Source organism: Mobula hypostoma, chromosome 17 (assembly GCF_963921235.1).
Source record: "Mobula hypostoma chromosome 17, sMobHyp1.1, whole genome shotgun sequence".
NCBI lineage: Eukaryota > Metazoa > Chordata > Chondrichthyes > Myliobatiformes > Myliobatidae > Mobula > Mobula hypostoma.
The window spans coordinates 70,025,360-70,043,269 of NC_086113.1; the positions used below are offsets into that span (position 1 = coordinate 70,025,360).

The 17,910-nt window shown below is 47.3% G+C and overlaps 1 protein-coding gene across 1 annotated transcript in view; it reads left to right on the plus strand.

Annotated features, from left to right (window-relative positions):
* Nucleotides 1–5,078, plus strand: part of LOC134357768 (tetranectin-like) — a 21,130-nt gene extending 16,052 nt beyond the window's left edge. Inside the window, exon 3 of the mRNA XM_063069397.1 lies at nt 3,805–5,078. Within this exon, the coding sequence (XP_062925467.1) occupies nt 3,805–4,205 (401 nt within the window). The 3' untranslated portion in view covers nt 4,206–5,078. The remainder of the gene's footprint in view (nt 1–3,804) is intronic.
* The last annotated feature ends 12,832 nt before the right edge of the window (nt 5,079–17,910 follow it).

Below are 17,910 nucleotides of genomic sequence, written 5' to 3' on the forward strand. Positions count from 1 at the left end.
TTCACGCTCCTCATCAGCCTACCGTCCTCCCCTCTATGTAATACAGCGCTCACCAATTATCAGCCTACTGTCCTCCCTCTGTGTAATACAGCGCTCACCAATTATCAGCCTACCGTCCTCCCTCTGTGTAATACAGTGATCATCAATTATCAGCCTGCCATCCTCCCCTCTATGTAATACAGCGCTCACCAATTATCAGCCTACTGTCCTCCCTCTGTGTAATACAGTGATCACCAATTATCAGCCTACTGTCCTCCCTCTGTGTAATACAGTGATCACCAATTATCAGCCTACTGTCCTCCCCTCTGTGTAATACAGCGCTCACCAATTATCAGCCTACTGTCCTCCCTCTGTGTAATACAGTGATCACCAATTATCAGCCTACCGTCCTCCCTCTGTGTAATACAGCGCTCACCAATTATCAGCCTACCGTCCTCCCTCTGTGCAATACAGCGCTCACCAATTATCAGCCTACTGTCCTCCCTCTGTGTAATACAGCGCTCACCAATTATCAGCCTACTGTCCTCCCTCTGTGTAATACAGCGCTCACCAATTATCAGCCTACCGTCCTCCCTCTGTGTAATACAGTGATCACCAATTATCAGCCTACTGTCCTCCCCTCTGTGTAATACAGCGCTCACCAATTATCAGCCTACTGTCCTCCCTCTGTGTAATACAGTGATCACCAATTATCAGCCTACCGTCCTCCCTCTGTGTAATACAGCGCTCACCAATTATCAGCCTACCGTCCTCCCTCTGTGCAATACAGCGCTCACCAATTATCAGCCTACTGTCCTCCCTCTGTGTAATACAGCGCTCACCAATTATCAGCCTACTGTCCTCCCTCTGTGTAATACAGTGATCACCAATTATCAGCCTACTGTCCTCCCTCTGTGTAATACAGTGATCACCAATTATCAGCCTACTGTCCTCCCTCTGTGCAATACAGTGATCACCAATTATCAGCCTACTGTCCTCCCTCTGTGTAATACAGCGCTCACCAATTATCAGCCTACCGTCCTCCCTCTGTGCAATACAGCGCTCACCAATTATCAGCCTACTGTCCTCCCTCTGTGTAATACAGCGCTCACCAATTATCAGCCTACCGTCCTCCCTCTGTGCAATACAGCGCTCACCAATTATCAGCCTACCGTCCTCCCTCTGTGCAATACAGTGATCACCAATTATCTGCCTACTGTCCTCCCTCTGTGTAATACAGCGCTCACCAATTATCAGCCTACTGTCCTCCCTCTGTGTAATACAGCGCTCACCAATTATCAGCCTACTGTCCTCCCTCTGTGTAATACAGCGCTCACCAATTATGAACAGCCTCTCCTATCTTGCATCAAAAACTGAGAATGGACTCAAGCAAGTAAAAACAGCAAAGCTATGCACTGCCATGGCGGACTGAGAGACCTGTAATGAGGTTGCTAATGGGGCTGCTCGGTCACTGCCCACCACTGCAAGCGTAGCATTGCGCGTTACACCAAGTTCAAAAAATGATGTTGATTTTTGTTTAATCACAAACACTTGCGGCAACCTCTCGCAGAACCCTAAGGTTCCGTGGTACCCTGGTTGAGAAACCCTGCCTTCAACTTATGCCTCCTTGTGTTGTCCATTTCTGGTCTGGGAAAAAGTTTCTGGCTGTCCAGTCTGTCTATGCCTTTATCATCTTGGACACCTGTATCAAATCATCTCTCATCCTCCTTCTCTTTAAAGAGAAGAGACCTAGCATTCAACCTGATCTCTAATCCAGGCAGCATCTTGGTAAATCTCCTCTGCATCCTCTCTAAAGCTTCTTAATCCTTCCTAACTAGAAGACCAGAACTGAACACAATGCTACAAACATGGTCTAACCAGAGTGTTATAGAGCTTCAACAGCCCCTGAACTCAATCCCTGACGAATGAAGGCCAACACACCATACACCTTCTTAACCAGCCTGTCAACTTGCACTCCAACTGTGAACCACAAGATCCCTCTGTTGCTCCACAATCTAATGAATATTGCCATTCATCCCGTGTTCTGCCTTCAAGTCAACCTTCCAAAGTGTTGCTCTTCACACTTTCCTGAGTGAACTCCATCTGCCATTTCTCAGCCCAGCTCAATGTTCCATTATAATACCATCAACATTTGTGACATCTGCAAAATCACTAACCTATCCTTCCACTTCCTCATCCAAGTCACTTATAAAAATCCGAAGACTGGGGTGTCTCGGAAGAGATCCCTGCCGAATGCCACTTGTCTATTTTCCCAGGAGTATCCCTATTCCCTTTTTTTTAGAAGGGGATAACATGTGCCACTCCCGATCCTCTAGCACTGCTCTGTGGCCAGAGATAAAGCATAGACAAAGATGATGTTGTTTACTTGGATTTGCAGAAGGCCTTTGGCAAACTGTAGTTCGTGAGGCTGCTAAACAAGTTAGGGTCCATGCTATTACAGGAAATGTACTACATGGATAGAAGATTGGCTGACTGACAGAAGGCAAAGAGTGGTGATAAAGGGGAGCTTTTCAAGTTGTTTGCTGGTAACATGCTGTTCAGCAGGGTCTGCCTCTTTTCATGTAATCTGGGTGACAGAATTGATGGCTTTGTGGCCCAGCTTGCAGATGATACAAAGACAGGTGGATGAACAGGTCGTGTTGAGGAAATGGAGAGTCTGCAGAAGAACCTGGGGAGGTTGCAAGTATGGGCCTGGAAGTAGCAGATGGTAAACGTTGCAGGGAAGTGGATAGCCATACACTTTGTTAGAAGAAATAAAGGGATAGACTATTTTCTAAAGGGAGAGAATTCAGAAATCAAAGGTGCAAAGGGAGTTATAAGTCCTAGTGCAGGATTCCCTAGAGATGAACTTGCACATTTAGTTGGTAATAAGGAAGGAAATGCAATGTTAGCATTCATTTCAAGAGGACTAGAATTTAAAAGCAATAATTTAATGCTGAGGTTTTATAAGGCCGTTAGCCCAGCAGAATTAGGCCATTTGGCCCATTGAGTCTACCCGCCATTTCATTGTGACTGATCCAATTTTCCAACCCCCACCTTATCCAATTTATACTGCATTGGTTAGACCACGTTTGGAATGCTGCGAGCAGTTTTGGGCCCCATATGTAAGAAAGAGTATGCTGGTATTGGAGAGACCGCAGAGGCGGTTTACATGAATGATTCTGGGGATGAAAGGGTTAATGAATGAATAACATTTGATGGCTCTGGGCTAGTAATTACTGGAGTTTAGAATCATATGGAGGAACACGTTGATATCTACCTAATACTGAAAGTGCTGGAGAAAGTGGACATGGAGAGGATGCTTCCTATAGCGGGGGAACTGATAACGAGAGGGCAGGACGAGAGGAGTAGAAGGGCATCTCTTTAGAACTGAGATGACGAGGAACTTCTTCAGCTAGAAAGTGGTAAATCTCTGGAATTTATTACCACAGATGATTGTGGAGGACAAGTCATTTGGTATAAATAAACAAGATACTGTATTCTTGATTATTAAGGGTGTCAAAGGAAATGGGGAGGAGACAGGTGAATGAGTTTGAGAGGAAACGACAAACCAGGTATGATCAAATGGGGCAAATAGCAGTTTTGGTTCCTTTCTCTTATGGATGCAGAGAAACTGGGTGGCCCTTTATCTTTTTTCAGATGAACCCACACTCTTTGCCTCTGCATTACCCACTGAGCTGCAGGTGGCTCAGTGACAAGAGATGCTGACGTATCCACAGTTTATACCTCACCAGTCAACCCGAGGGTGCTTGACTGAGTCGCCACATGGCCTTCTGGTAATATATCCCGTCCTTATTTTTCCAGTGTGCCTCCGAGGAAAGAAAGTGGACAACAAGTGCTACTTGCCGATGAGTGGAGAAAAGACATTTCACAAGGCATATGATGACTGCATCCTACATGGTGGGACCCTGGGTTGGGCTGAGGATGAGGAGGAAAATCAGGCTCTGCTCCAGTATGCCAGGAGGAAGGTGGGAAAGAACCGCAACATCTGGATTGGAGTGACAGACATCACGGTGGAGGGAACCTGGGTGGATATGACGGGTGCACGGGTCAACTACACCAATTGGGAGACTGTGACCTCCCAGCAGCCTGACGGCGGCAGCAAGGAGAACTGTGTGGCACTCTCAGGTCTTGCCAATGGCAAGTGGCTTGACAAGCCCTGTCACTTTCAATACAATTACTTTTGTCAGTTCAATATTCTTTAAGTTTTCCTGGTTAGTCCAGCTTTCTGCCAGAGCTCAGCCTGACTTCACTCTGCTGCTGATGCTTATGTTTTTATTTGCTTGGAGATCCGGCATGGAACAAGCTCTGTGAGCCATGGTACCCAGCAAACCCACTGATTTAACCTCATCATGGGGGAATTTACAATGACCAATCATCCCACTAACTGGTACGTCTTTGAACTGAGGGGGAGCTGGAGTACCCAGAGCAAACCCAGGCTCACATGGGAAGGAATATACAAGCTTGCTTGCAGAGGCTGCCGGAATTAAACTCAGTTGCCCTGAGCTGTAATAACATCACACTGAGTGTTTATGCTACTGTGATTCTTCACAGAAGGTCTCTTGTGATGAGTGCAGAGCAAGAGGATTTCATTGACCATTGAATGTCACCCGACCCCCCCCACACCCCGTCGTCCATCGGTGCTTGTCTAACTTGCTCATTTCCCTGGGTATTGGTGAAGATGTATACCCTGGACTCAGAGTCAGCAATGCCTTACACTAGCGAGCAGCCATGTGTGGGCATGAAGCTCTTCCCTTCCTCTTTCCCCACGCTACAGACCATCTGCTGCACAGGGATCAGGACATGAGCAAAGCCAGTGTGGGTGCCGACCCACCTTTGTGCCTCATGTGACTTGGTACTACACCCAGAGTCCTGGTACTCACCCCCCCCACCCCACCCCACCGTGTCCCCAGTGTGAGGTTTACTGTACTACACCCAGAGTCCTGGTACTCACCCCCCCCACCCCACCCCACCGTGTCCCCGGTGTGAGGTTTACTGTACTACACCCAGAGTCCTGGTACTCCCCCACCCCCGTGTCCCCGGTGTGAGGTTTACTGTACTACACCCAGAGTCCTGGTACTCACCCCCCCCACCCCACCCCACCGTGTCCCCGGTGTGAGGTTTACTGTACTACACCCAGAGTCCTGGTACTCACCCCCCCCACCCCACCCCACCGTGTCCCCAGTGTGAGGTTTACTGTACTACACCCAGAGTCCTGGTACACACCCACCCCCCCACCCCACCGTGTCCCCGGTGTGAGGTTTACTGTACTACACCCAGAATCCTGGTACTCACCCGCCCCCCCCCCAACCCACCCGTGTCCCCGGTGTGAGGTTTACTGTACTACACCCAGAGTCCTGGTACACCCCCACCGCCATGTCCCCGGTGTGAGGTTTACTGTACTACACCCAGAGTCCTGGTACTCACCCCCCCCCCCAACCCACCATGTCCCCGGTGTGAGGTTTACTGTACTACACCCAGAGTCCTGGTACTACCCCCCCGCCCCGCCGTGTCCCCGGTGTGAGGTTTACTGTACTACACCCAGAGTCCTGGTACACCTACCCCCCCCCCGTGTCCCCGGTGTGAGGTTTGCTGTACTACACCCAGAGTCCTGGTACACCCACCCTCCTGTGTCCCCGGTGTGAGGTTTACTGTACTACACCCAGAGTCCTGGTACACCCACCCTCCCGTGTCCCCGGTGTGAGGTTTACTGTACTACACCCAGAGTCCTGGTACACCCACCCCCCACCATGTCCCCGGTGTGAGGTTTACTGTACTACACCCGGAGTCCTGGTACACCCACCCCCGCCGTGTCCCCGGTGTGAGGTTTACTGTACTACACCCAGAGTCCTGGTACTCACCCTCCTGTACCCCCACCGTGTCCCCGGTGTGAGGTTTACTGTACTACACCCAGAGTCCTGGTACTCACCCCCCCCCCCCAACCCACCCGTGTCCCCGGTGTGAGGTTTACTGTACGACACCCAGAGTCCTGGTACTCACCCGCCCCCCCCCCCAACCCACCCGTGTCCCCGGTGTGAGGTTTACTGTACTACACCCAGAGTCCTGGTACACCCCCACCGCCGTGTCCCCGGTGTGAGGTTTACTGTACTACACCCAGAGTCCTGGTACTCACCCCCCCCCCCAACCCACCCGTGTCCCCGGTGTGAGGTTTACTGTACTACACCCAGAGTCCTGGTACTCACCCCCCCCCAACCCACCCGTGTCCCCGGTGTGAGGTTTACTGTACTACACCCAGAGTCCTGGTACTCACCCCCCCCCAACCCACCCGTGTCCCCGGTGTGAGGTTTACTGTACTACACCCAGAGTCCTGGTACACCCACCCCCCCACCGCTGTGTCCACGGTGTGAGGTTTACTGTACGACACCCAGAGTCCTGGTACACCCACCCCCCCCATCCCGTGTCCCCGGTGTGAGGTTTACTGTACTACACCCAGAGTCCTGGGACACCCACCCCCCCCCACCCCGTGTCCCCGGTGTGAGGTTTACTGTACTACACCCAGAGTCCTGGTACACCCACCCCCCCACCGCCATGTCCCCGGTGTAAGGTTTACTGTACTACACCCAGAGTCCTGGTACACCCACCCCCCCCCCCCCGTGTCCCCGGTGTGAGGTTTACTGTACTACACCCAGAGTCCTGGTACACCCACCCCCCCCTGCCATGCCCCGGTGTGAGGTTTACTGTATTACACCCAGAGTCCTGGTACACCCACCCCCCCCCACCCCGTGTCCCCGGTGTGAGGTTTACTGTACTACACCCAGAGTCCTTGTACACCCCCCCCCCGCCGTGTCCCCGGTGTGAGGTTTACTGTACTACACCCAGAGTCCTGGTACTACCCCCCCCCCCCGCCGTGTCCCCAGTGTGAGGTTTACTGTACTACACCCAGAGTCCTGGTACACCCACCCCCCCACCGCCGTGTCCCCGGTGTGAGGTTTACTGTACAACACCCAGAGTCCTGGTACTCACCCCCCCCCCAACCCACCCGTGTCCCCGGTGTGAGGTTTACTGTACTACACCCAGAGTCCTGGTACACCCACCCCCCCACCCCGTGTCCCCGGTGTGAGGTTTACTGTACTACACCCAGAGTCCTGGTACACCCACCCCCCCCACCCCGTGTCCCCGGTGTGAGGTTTACTGTACTACACCCAGAGTCCTGGTACTCACCCCCCCCACCCCACCCCACCGTGTCCCCGGTGTGAGGTTTACTGTACTACACCCAGAGTCCTGGTACACACCCACCCCCCCACCCCACCGTGTCCCCGGTGTGAGGTTTACTGTACTACACACAGAGTCCTGGTACTCACCCACCCCTCCCCCCAACCCACCCGTGTCCCCGGTGTGAGGTTTACTGTACTACACCCAGAGTCCTGGTACACCCCCACCGCCATGTCCCCGGTGTGAGGTTTACTGTACTACACCCAGAGTCCTGGTACTCACCCCCCCCCCAACCCACCATGTCCCCGGTGTGAGGTTTACTGTACTACACCCAGAGTCCTGGTACTACCCCCCCGCCCCGCCGTGTCCCCGGTGTGAGGTTTACTTTACTACACCCAGAGTCCTGGTACTCCCACCCTCCCCCCCCCGTGTCCCCGGTGTGAGGTTTACTGTACTACACCCAGAGTCCTGGTACACCCACCCTCCTGTGTCCCCGGTGTGAGGTTTACTGTACTACACCCAGAGTCCTGGTACACCCACCCCCCACCGTGTCCCCGGTGTGAGGTTTACTGTACTACACCCGGAGTCCTGGTACACCCACCCCCGCCGTGTCCCCGGTGTGAGGTTTACTGTACTACACCCAGAGTCCTGGTACTCACCCTCCTGTACCCCCACCGTGTCCCCGGTGTGAGGTTTACTGTACTACACCCAGAGTCCTGGTACACCCACCCCGTGTCCCCGGTGTGAGGTTTACTGTACTACACCCAGAGTCCTGGTACACCCACCCCCTCCCGTGTCCCCAGTGTGAGGTTTACTGTACGACACCCAGAGTCCTGGTACACCCACCCCCCCCCCGTGTCCCTGGTGTGAGGTTTACTGTACTACACCCAGAGTCCTGGTACTCACCCCCCCCCCCGTGTCCCTGGTGTGAGGTTAACTGTACTACACCCAGAGTCCTGGTACACCCACCCTCCTGTGTCCCTGGTGTGAGGTTTACTGTACTACACCCAGAGTCCTGGTACTCACCCCCCCACCGTGTCCCCGGTGTGAGGTTTACTGTACTACACCCAGAGTCCTGGTACTCACCCCCCCACCCCCACCGTGTCCCCGGTGTGAGGTTTACTGTACGACACCCAGAGTCCTGGTACTCACCCCCCCCCCACCGTGTCCCCGGTGTGAGGTTTACTGTACTACACCCAGAGTCCTGGTACACCCACCCCCCCCCACCCCGTGTCCCCAGTGTGAGGTTTACTGTACTACACCCAGAGTCCTGGTACACCCCCCCCCCCCACCGTGTCCCCGGTGTGAGGTTTACTGTACCACACCCAGAGTCCTGGTACACCCCCCCTCCTGTTTCCCCGGTGTGAGGTTCAGCTGTGCAGGGTTGTAGGGGCTGCTTAGCTTCCTGGCTTTGACAGTTTCTTGCTGTGTTCAGTTACTGACTGACTGTGCAACATGCTCTTACGTTTCTGGTTTCTCATCAAAAATAAAGCTGACTGATGCAAAAGGCAGGTTGCTTTGCTTTATTTCTCCACAAATGTTCTTCTATCTCGGGCCCTTGAGAATGGAGGGAGAAGAGACGCTTTTCCATCCAGTGTCTGTCAGCAGAGATATTGACTGCTGTTCTGAAATTTTCCAGCAGACAGACATCTTTGTGAGCATTACCATATATGTACTCCAGCATCGACAGCTGGGTGTTGCAGAGGCCAGGGGGAATTAAAAATATATCTGCCTATGTACTCCAGCATCGACAGCTGGGTGTTGCAGAGGCCAGGGAGAATTTTCCTCCATCCCCACAGATGTTGGCAGTCCAGCCTTCAGCTGTCATGGCCCTGAATTCCTTCCCGAACTCAGCTCTCCTTTCCTCCTCTTAGCTAATCTTGGTCATTGTCTTGCCATCTGATTATATTTCACCCTGTGAAAAGACCCAGTTGTTGGAGCTGTGTCACTCCAAGGTGTTTCGTAACTTAAGTGATGTATATTTAGCCAGCTAAGTGTGTGTGTCTTTGTGGGAGATGAATACGTGCACAGTCAGCAGCTTCAAAATCAGAACACACACCAAAGTTGGCATCCCATTGGTCTTGACCCACGCTTGCCCCAAACGTGCACCGCGTGAGATCAATCTTCCTCTGGAACTCAAGGACTGGAATAGACCAATGTATAGAGCTTGGTACAGGCATTGTCCTTTAGACCAAAGTTTTGTGTTACTTTTAACAACATTACTCCTCCCACCCAAGGAGTAAATTGGGCAGATTGTAGGCTGGCCACATAAACAGGGCATATACTTTTGACAAAAAGCTGGTAAAACTTATTTGCTTTTCTTCCACATGTGTTCTTGTAATCTGTACAAGAAGTGTCCGATGCAGGCTTGAATGTAATATTTAAGAGAAGTGTGGGTAAGTATCTAGATGGGAGGTATGTGGAGAACTATGGTCCAGATGTAGGTCAATGGTACTAGGTAGAATAAAAATTTGGCATGGATTAGATGTGCTGGAGATGTTTCTGTACTGTAGTGCTCTATGACTATGACTCAACCCCTCCAGCTCCTTCCGAGTCGTGTCCTCGCTGTTGTTTTAAAACACAATGCACATACGCTTGCCAGCAACAGCACCTCACGCATGTTGAACAGCAGTGGAAGAAGATGAGGTGGACATGGGAGACGGGGTGTGCTCAGAGGTCCCAGAAACCCAGGATTCTGATATTCTGCAATGAAGAAGAAAGTCTTCATTGTTTGGCAGTGGACACTCCAAACCAAGAATTCCAATGTCTTTGACCCACCAGGACCCTCAGCAACCATTCTGTGGAGGAAATTTCAATCTCTGCAGCTTCCCAGGACACACATTTTCTTTGAGTAATTAAAGGCCAGATGTTGTAATGAACACCTAAAGCTTCATTTGGTCACTTAAATGCAAACATTAGCTGGTAATAGAAATTTCATCAAACCACAGGTTCAGCTTGTACTTCCTCAGTGCTGGCCTTGCAGTGACAGCCCCTGTCCTCATACCATACCTTGATCTGAGCCCCAAGTCTATTTAGATACTTGGACAGGAAACAGGTGGAAGGATTCGGGCCTAATACATCAGATTACATAACCAGGGTGTAAAGACCTACTTGCTTTTATCAGTTGGGGCATTGATTATAAATGTCATGTTGCAGATGTATTCTGGGCATCTTTGCAGTATTTGATCACCACATTGCAGGAAGGATGTAGATGTTTTGGAGAGAGTGCAAAAGAGGTTTGCTTGAATGCTGTCCAGCTCTTGGCTCCATCCCTCCCCCTCCTGTCTTCTCCTATCATTTTGGATCTCCCCCTCCCCCTCCCACTTTCAAATCTCTTACTAGATCTTCCTTCAGTTAGTCCTGACGAAGGGTCTCGGCCTGAAACGTCAACTGCACCTCTTCCTACAGATGCTGCTTGGCCTGCTGCGTTCACCAGCAACTTTGATGTATGTTGCTTGAATTTCCAACATCTGCAGAATTCCTGTTGTTTGCTTGAATGCTGCCTGAATTGGAGACTTCTCTCTATAAGAAGAGGTTGGACACACCCGCGCTGATTCGTGTGGAGCATTCGAGGCTGAGGGGAATGCCCTCTTCTAATTCCTACCACTAAGGAGGAGGTACAGGAGCCTAAACAAACAGACAGGAGCAGCTTCTTCCCTTCCACCATCAGATTCCTGAATGGACAATGAACCCGTGTACACTACCTCATTGTTTGCTCTCTTTCTGCACGATGGTACTTGTTTTTTATGTACATTTCTCAATGTAATTGATAGGTATTTTTATTATTGTGTATTGTTGCTGCAAAATACCAAATTTCGTGACAGGAAATTTTGCAGATGCTCGAAATCTGGAGCAATAGACACAAAATGCTGGAGGAACTCAGCAAGTCAGGCAGCATCTATGAAATTGAATAAACAGTTAACATTTCAGGCCAAAGCCCTTCTTTAGGACATACATTCCAGTGCTACTATACCTGATTCTGACCTGATAGAAGTTTATAAAGTTGTGAGAGGTGAAGATAGAGTTAATTCCCCCAAGGTGGAAATGTCAAATGATAGAAGCTGTTGCTATAAGATATATGGTGTTTTTTAAGCTCAGTGATTGAAATGTGCCTGAAACGTAATGTGCTACCAGGAGAGATGCTGGCAGCTGATAGATTAACAACATTTAAGACTGACACTTGAAATAAGATGAGTTTAGTTTAATCCGGCTAGCACAAACATGATGGGATGAAGGGCTTGTGCTATACTGTTCTATGAACCTCTATAACTTCATAAGGTGATAAAAAAATTCAATAGAGTGCTCAGTGCTATTGTGTTACTTAGAATGGCAATTGAAAGTTCTTTATCACAGCAGAACTCATTGTCTGTTTTTTGTATCACAGTATGGTATCACACTTCGACCTTACACTCAGAAACTTGCATTCCTAAATTATCCTTTGCATTACTTTCTGGAAATCCCAGATCTCTGCAGCAAGAAAGCATTTTTAATGTGCTGGAAAGTCAGGAATCAATTGGCAAAGTCATTAAAGACGGTCCGTCTGTTTGTGATGCTACGTGAGGGAGAGGGATGAAGGATATTGCTTCCAGTCTGATTCTAAGACAACTGATGTGGGTACTACAGATCCTTCCACAGAGGGGAACAGGAAATGGCTTCTGGGATGTGATGAGGAGGTTGAGCTGCAGTTTGTAAGTAGTCCACTCTTCTCTCTACTTATGGCAAGGCTGGATGTCCACATGTTCCTGATATGCAAACTCAGCTTTCTCCCTCCAATCCCAGAAACCCATTTTCCATGGATAGACAATGGGAAAGAGACTCCTCGAATGTTGTGTTTCTCCAAACACTTCTTTGAATCTTTCCATAAGACACATGTGACGAGAATACACATAAATTAAGATGTTAGCTGGCCTGGGCTGGCACCAGTGGCATCAGCAGTTGGTCTGCCACCTGTCCTCAGGAGAAGGAGAGATAAGGAACACAATGAAGCAGCATTTGGAGATGTTAATGAAGGAGCCATCAGTCTGGGTATTGTCAAGATCGGCTCCCCCTTTGAACCCTGAACTGTTTGAAGTGATGGGCAGGCGATACCCCAGCAGGGGGATAAAAAGGGACAGGTTCGCTAAGGCAGGACACACACGACACCCGAGGTAACGAGACCCTGGAAGCGGTGCGCCTCTCACAAGTCGGTGGGAAGTTCTTGAACGGCTGATCGGGGGATCAGCCTTAAACGCACAGGGTGGAAAGGTACGATCAGCGGGAACCCGGTGTGTGTCCACCCTCGCTTGGGTGCCGGGTTCACTACAGAGGATCGACCACATCTGGAGGAGGGGTCACAGTCGGTGACCTCAGGTGACATCACAAAGGACCCGCCCAAAAGCTGCTCGTGAGCAATATCGCCGTCTGTGAGTGGAAGCCGTTTCTGAATGATCAGTCGTTCCCGTTCTCTCTCTCTCTCTCTCTCCCCCCACGTTGTCCGTCGCCATGGCAACGATTACTGCGAACTGAACTAAATTGAACTGGACTTTGTGTCACTTTGAAATTGGTCATTTACCCCTAGACAACGATAGAGCTTGATTGATCCTGTTATCTTAATTCTGTGCACATGTGTGTTTATCATTGCTGAACTGTTGCATTTATTATCCTTTCGATTACTGTGTTGCTTGTACTTTCTTAGTTCTAGTAATCCAGACTCCAACTGAGTGATCCATTTCTGCTGGTTTGGCAACCCAGTTACGGGGTACGTAACACACAGGAGCAGAATTAGGCTATTCAGCCCAGTGAGTCTGCTCTGCCATTCTATCATGGCTGATTTATTATCCCTCTCAACCCCTTTCTCCTGCCCTCTCCCAGTAACCTTTGAGACTCTGACTAACCAAGAACCTCCACTTTAAGTATACCTCCACAGATTCATTACCCTCCGGCTAAAGAAATCCCACCTCATCTCTGTTCTAAATGGACATCCCCCTACCCTGAGGCTGTGCCCTCTGATCCTAGATGCCCCCACTATAGGAAATATTCTCTCCTCATTCACTCTATCTAGGCCTTTCAGTTTTTGATAGGATTCAATCAGATCTCCCCCCATTCTTCTAAACTCTAGCAAGTACAGTCCAGAGCTATCAAATGCTCCTCATACGTTAACACTTCCATTCCTGGGGTCATTCTTGTGAACCTCCTCTGGACCCTCTCCAATGCCAACACATCTTAGATCAGGAACCCAAAGCTGCTCACAATATTCCAAGAGTGTTCTTCCTTGCTTTTATAATCTAGTTCTCTGGAAATGAATGCTAAAATTGCATTTGTCTTCCTCAGCACTAACCTTCTATCCATGCTAGCATCTTTCCTGTAATACCACGGGCTTTTATCTTGTTAAGCAGCCTCACGAGTGGCACTTTGTCAAGGGCTTTGTGATAATCCAAATAAACCACATGCACTGCCTCTGCTTCTGTTTGTCCTTTTTATATTTTTATTTAGAGATACAGCACGGAGTAGGCCTTTCACCCTTCTAGACGTGCCATCCCAGTAACCTCCAATAACCCTGATTAAACCGAACCTAATCATGGGACAAATTACAAAGACAAATGAACCTATCCAGTATGCTTTGGACTGCGGGAGAAAACTGGACTCCCAGGGAAAGCCCATGCATTTCAAGAGGCGCGTGTACAGAGTCTCCTTACAATGCGCTCTCCTTTGCTGTTATGCTGTCTTTGACTTCCTTTGTCAGCCACGGTTGAATCATCTTCTCCCTAGAATACTACTTCATCTTCGGGATACATCTATTCTACGTCTTCTGAATTGTCCCCAGATACTCCAGCCATTGATGTTCTGCCGTCGTCCCTGATAGTTTGGTGCACTTAATATTTTATATTTAACTAATATTGTAAATATATTGTTTGAGTAAGCAGTCTTTGAGATGATATAATTCATTATTGGTTACAATGAATGGCATTAGTCCTTCCACTACCACGTCATATGTGCACATCTCACTAAAAGTAAAACTAAACATATACGAGTTATCGTCAGCTCCCATATTTTTCTTTCAATTAGTTTCTGGAGTTACAAAGCATAACAGTGGTGACAAGAAAGTCTTAAAACGAACCTGAGCCGACTACCTACCCGTTGAAGCACTGTGAGACGGTTGAGTTAAAATAAAGCACAGCAAGTTTCTTTCAGAAAGGAGAGAGGGATATTTGAGTTTAAAAAAAGCATAGCATGTTTCTTTTCAGAAAGGAGAGAGCGATGTTCGAGTTTTTAAAAAAGTGCAGCATTTTTTCTTCATAAGGGGGAAGAAAGATAGCCGAGTTAAAAAAAAAGGCTCCAAACGGTTGAAATTTATAAATAATAAATACTGCAAGGTAATAACTCTATATAATAATAATAAAAGCAGAAATGGCTGGCTACATTGAAAGATAAGCATGTTTAGAGGGATGGGAATCAGAGTGATAGTGCTGAGGATGAGGTAGTTGGTTTACAAACAGAGGAAATGTGTAGAGAGACCCCTGGCAAGGAGAGGCTGATGATAACGCAACATTGCAGTGAACAAGATGAGTTGCAATGCAAAAGGTGGAAAAAATTGAAAAAGGTGAATACAGGATAGAAAGTGTTCTATTGAAGGTGATCCTTCAATTAAGGGCACTTTTGACCACTTGAAATTCTGAAAAAAGAAATTTCCTGAAAATTTGTTTTGTTATGTTATAACCTTTACTTTAGGCTCCAGAATGAAGACCAGATTTTGGCATTGATTAACCTTTTTGAGAACTTTAATATCTTAAGGCATTTTTTTACAGAGTTTTCATGGATGGTTGTCATTACCATCACACCATCAAAATACAGAATTTAATTTAAAATAAATGACAAAGATTTCAAAGTCAATCTTGCAAATAAAACCCATGCCCTTTAATAAACTGAGAATATACTTTTGAGACACATTTTCTTAAGCATATCAATATTTTCCTTGGCTAAACCACAAAAAATTTGTTTGCTAATTAGACTATTGGAACTTTAACCCTTGTTAACAGAATGCTGATTTTGCCATCAAATTATTTGACTCCAGCAAATGAGTTCAGGCCAATATTACTAAGCAAACTTTCCTATCAAAATATACACTGTGATGATAATGTCAAAAAATTCTTACACTGACAAAGAATGGTTTTAGTTTAACATTAACTCTGAAAACATCTGTCCACCTAGAAGAAATAACATTTACAATTGAAAACACATCCTTACCGTCTGCGCTGTTTATTAAAGTTCCATAGAAGATCACAGTTTTTAAGGCAGGCGGCTGGAGTACTTCGTTAAAAATATCCACGTGAAACATGAACATAGGCAGCACGGCTAAACCAGGCATTGTCTAGTCTTGTTTAAAAAAGCAACAATGCTAGTGAAACATCTGCCAAACCCTCCCCAACTGGAATAAGCAGCAATTCAAATTTCAAATAGATTCTAGAGATCATTAATTTTCAACTGTCCATAACAACGAACACTTTTTTAACACTGACAAAGTCATTTACTCAACCCTCCACATGCTTTGGTAATTGTCAGATGATCTTAAGTTTTCCTGTTTCCCTACTTCTTCTTGTATCTCTCTCTTTTTCTTTCAAGGTACTGCTGATATTTCACTGGGTTTTCTTTAATTGTGTCTGTATTTTGTTTGATCGGTCTGCTAATGATTTTGAGGCAATCTTGACAACTTCGAACTAAATCACATAAGCTTATTTCAGGGTATGCTCAACCAAATTACCCAAGTGGAAATTTGTTCGATTTAATTAAAATCACTGTAATTTTAAATTATATTTACCTTTTATAATTATACTTCAATAGAAATAAAGTTGTTAAACTAAAGAGCTGTCAGTACCAGCATGGTATATTTTACCATCACAGACAATTATGTGATGGTATTGACAATTCTCAATTTTAAAGAAAAATTGGTTAAGTCTCTTACTTGCTAACTTGACTGGAGAGCTAGCTTCAAAATGTAATTTAAGTATACAGAAATAAAGTGCAGATATTTATTTCTCAGCTAAAACACTTGAATAGTAACTCATTTGGTGATGACACATAATAAACATGCTCCCAGATCAGGAGGTGTAAAGGTTTATATTACTCACATTTCTGGACATCAAAGCTCAGTCTTCAGCCAGGACAGCCACATCCTCCCCTGTCACTTCTCATTTCCACAGCAACCAGAGTTGTTTGAAAAAAACTTGATTCGTCTCTAAAATCTGCTGTGTGTTGGTAATGACAGAAGTGTTGGCAACAGCAGTTCTTTGTCATAAAAACTGTACAAATTGTACAAAAACTAACCCACACGAATTGAACTGTGTTTTAAAAGCTCTTGTGAGAACATGCAAACTAAGAGTTTAGGAATTTAATACATATTATTTATTTCAAAATCAACGTTACAGGGGTCAGGTAAGGATGAAGCCAAACTAATGAAGTTCTGGAACATTCAAGATTTAAACTCAATGAAAAATTAAGAAAATATTATTTATGAATTATACTGAAAAAAGATTAGCAATTGGACAGTATGATTCTTCAGTGCGATGGGACAGTGTGAATCTTCAGTCCGATGGGACAATGTTATAGTTCAGTCCGATGGGACAGTGTGATAGTTCAGTGGGATGGGACAGTGTGATTGTTCAGTGCGATGGGACAGTGTGATAGTTCAGTGGGATGGGACAGTGTGATTGTTCAGTGCGATGGGACAGTGTGATTGTTCAGTGAGATAGGACAGTGTGATAGTTCAGTCTGATGGGACAATGTTATAGTTCAGTGGGATGGGACAGTGTGATAGTTCAGTGTGATGGACAGTATGGTTGCTCAGTACGATCAGACAGAATGATTGTTGAGGACGATGGTACATATGATTGTTCAATGCGATGGGACTCTGTGATTCTTCTGTGTGATGGGACACTATGATTGTTCAGTGTGATGGCTCAGTGGGATGGGACAGTGTGATAGTTCAGTGAGATGGGACAGTGTGATAGTTCAGTGAGATAGGACAGTGTGATAGTTCAGTGTGATGGACAGTGTGGTGGTTCACCTTGATGGGACAGTGTGATGGTCCAGTGTGAAGTGACAGAGTGATGATTCATTGCAGTGGGCAGTGTGAATGTTGAGTGCAATGGGGCAGTGTGATCGTTCACTGTGATGGGACGCTATGACATTTCAGTGCGATGGGGCAATGAGTTTGTTCATTGTGATGGGACAGTGTGATTGTTCAGTGCCACAGGACAGTACGATTGTTGAGTGCAATGTGACAGAGTGATTGTTGAGTGTGATGGGCCATGTGGTTTTCAGTGCGATGGGACAGTGTGATTGTTGACTGCAATGCGACAGGGTGACCGTTGAGTGTGATGGGAGAGTGTGGTTGTTCAGTCCGATGGGACGGTACAATTGTTGACTGCAATGCAACAGTGCAATCATTGAGTGTGATGGGACGATGTGGTTTTTCAGTGTGACGGGACAGTGTGGTTGTTGAGTACAATGTGACAGAGTGACTGTTGAGTGCGACAGGACAGTGTGGTTGTTGAGTACAATGTGACAGTGTGCTTGTTGAGTGCAATGGGACAGTGTGGTTGTTGAGTACAATGTGACAGAGTGACTGTTGAGTACAATGTGACAGAGTGACTGTTGAGTACAATGTGACAGGACAGTGTGGTTGTTGAGTACAATGTGACAGAGTGACTGTTGAGTGAGATGGGACAATGTGGTTGTTGAGTACAATGTGACAGAGTGACT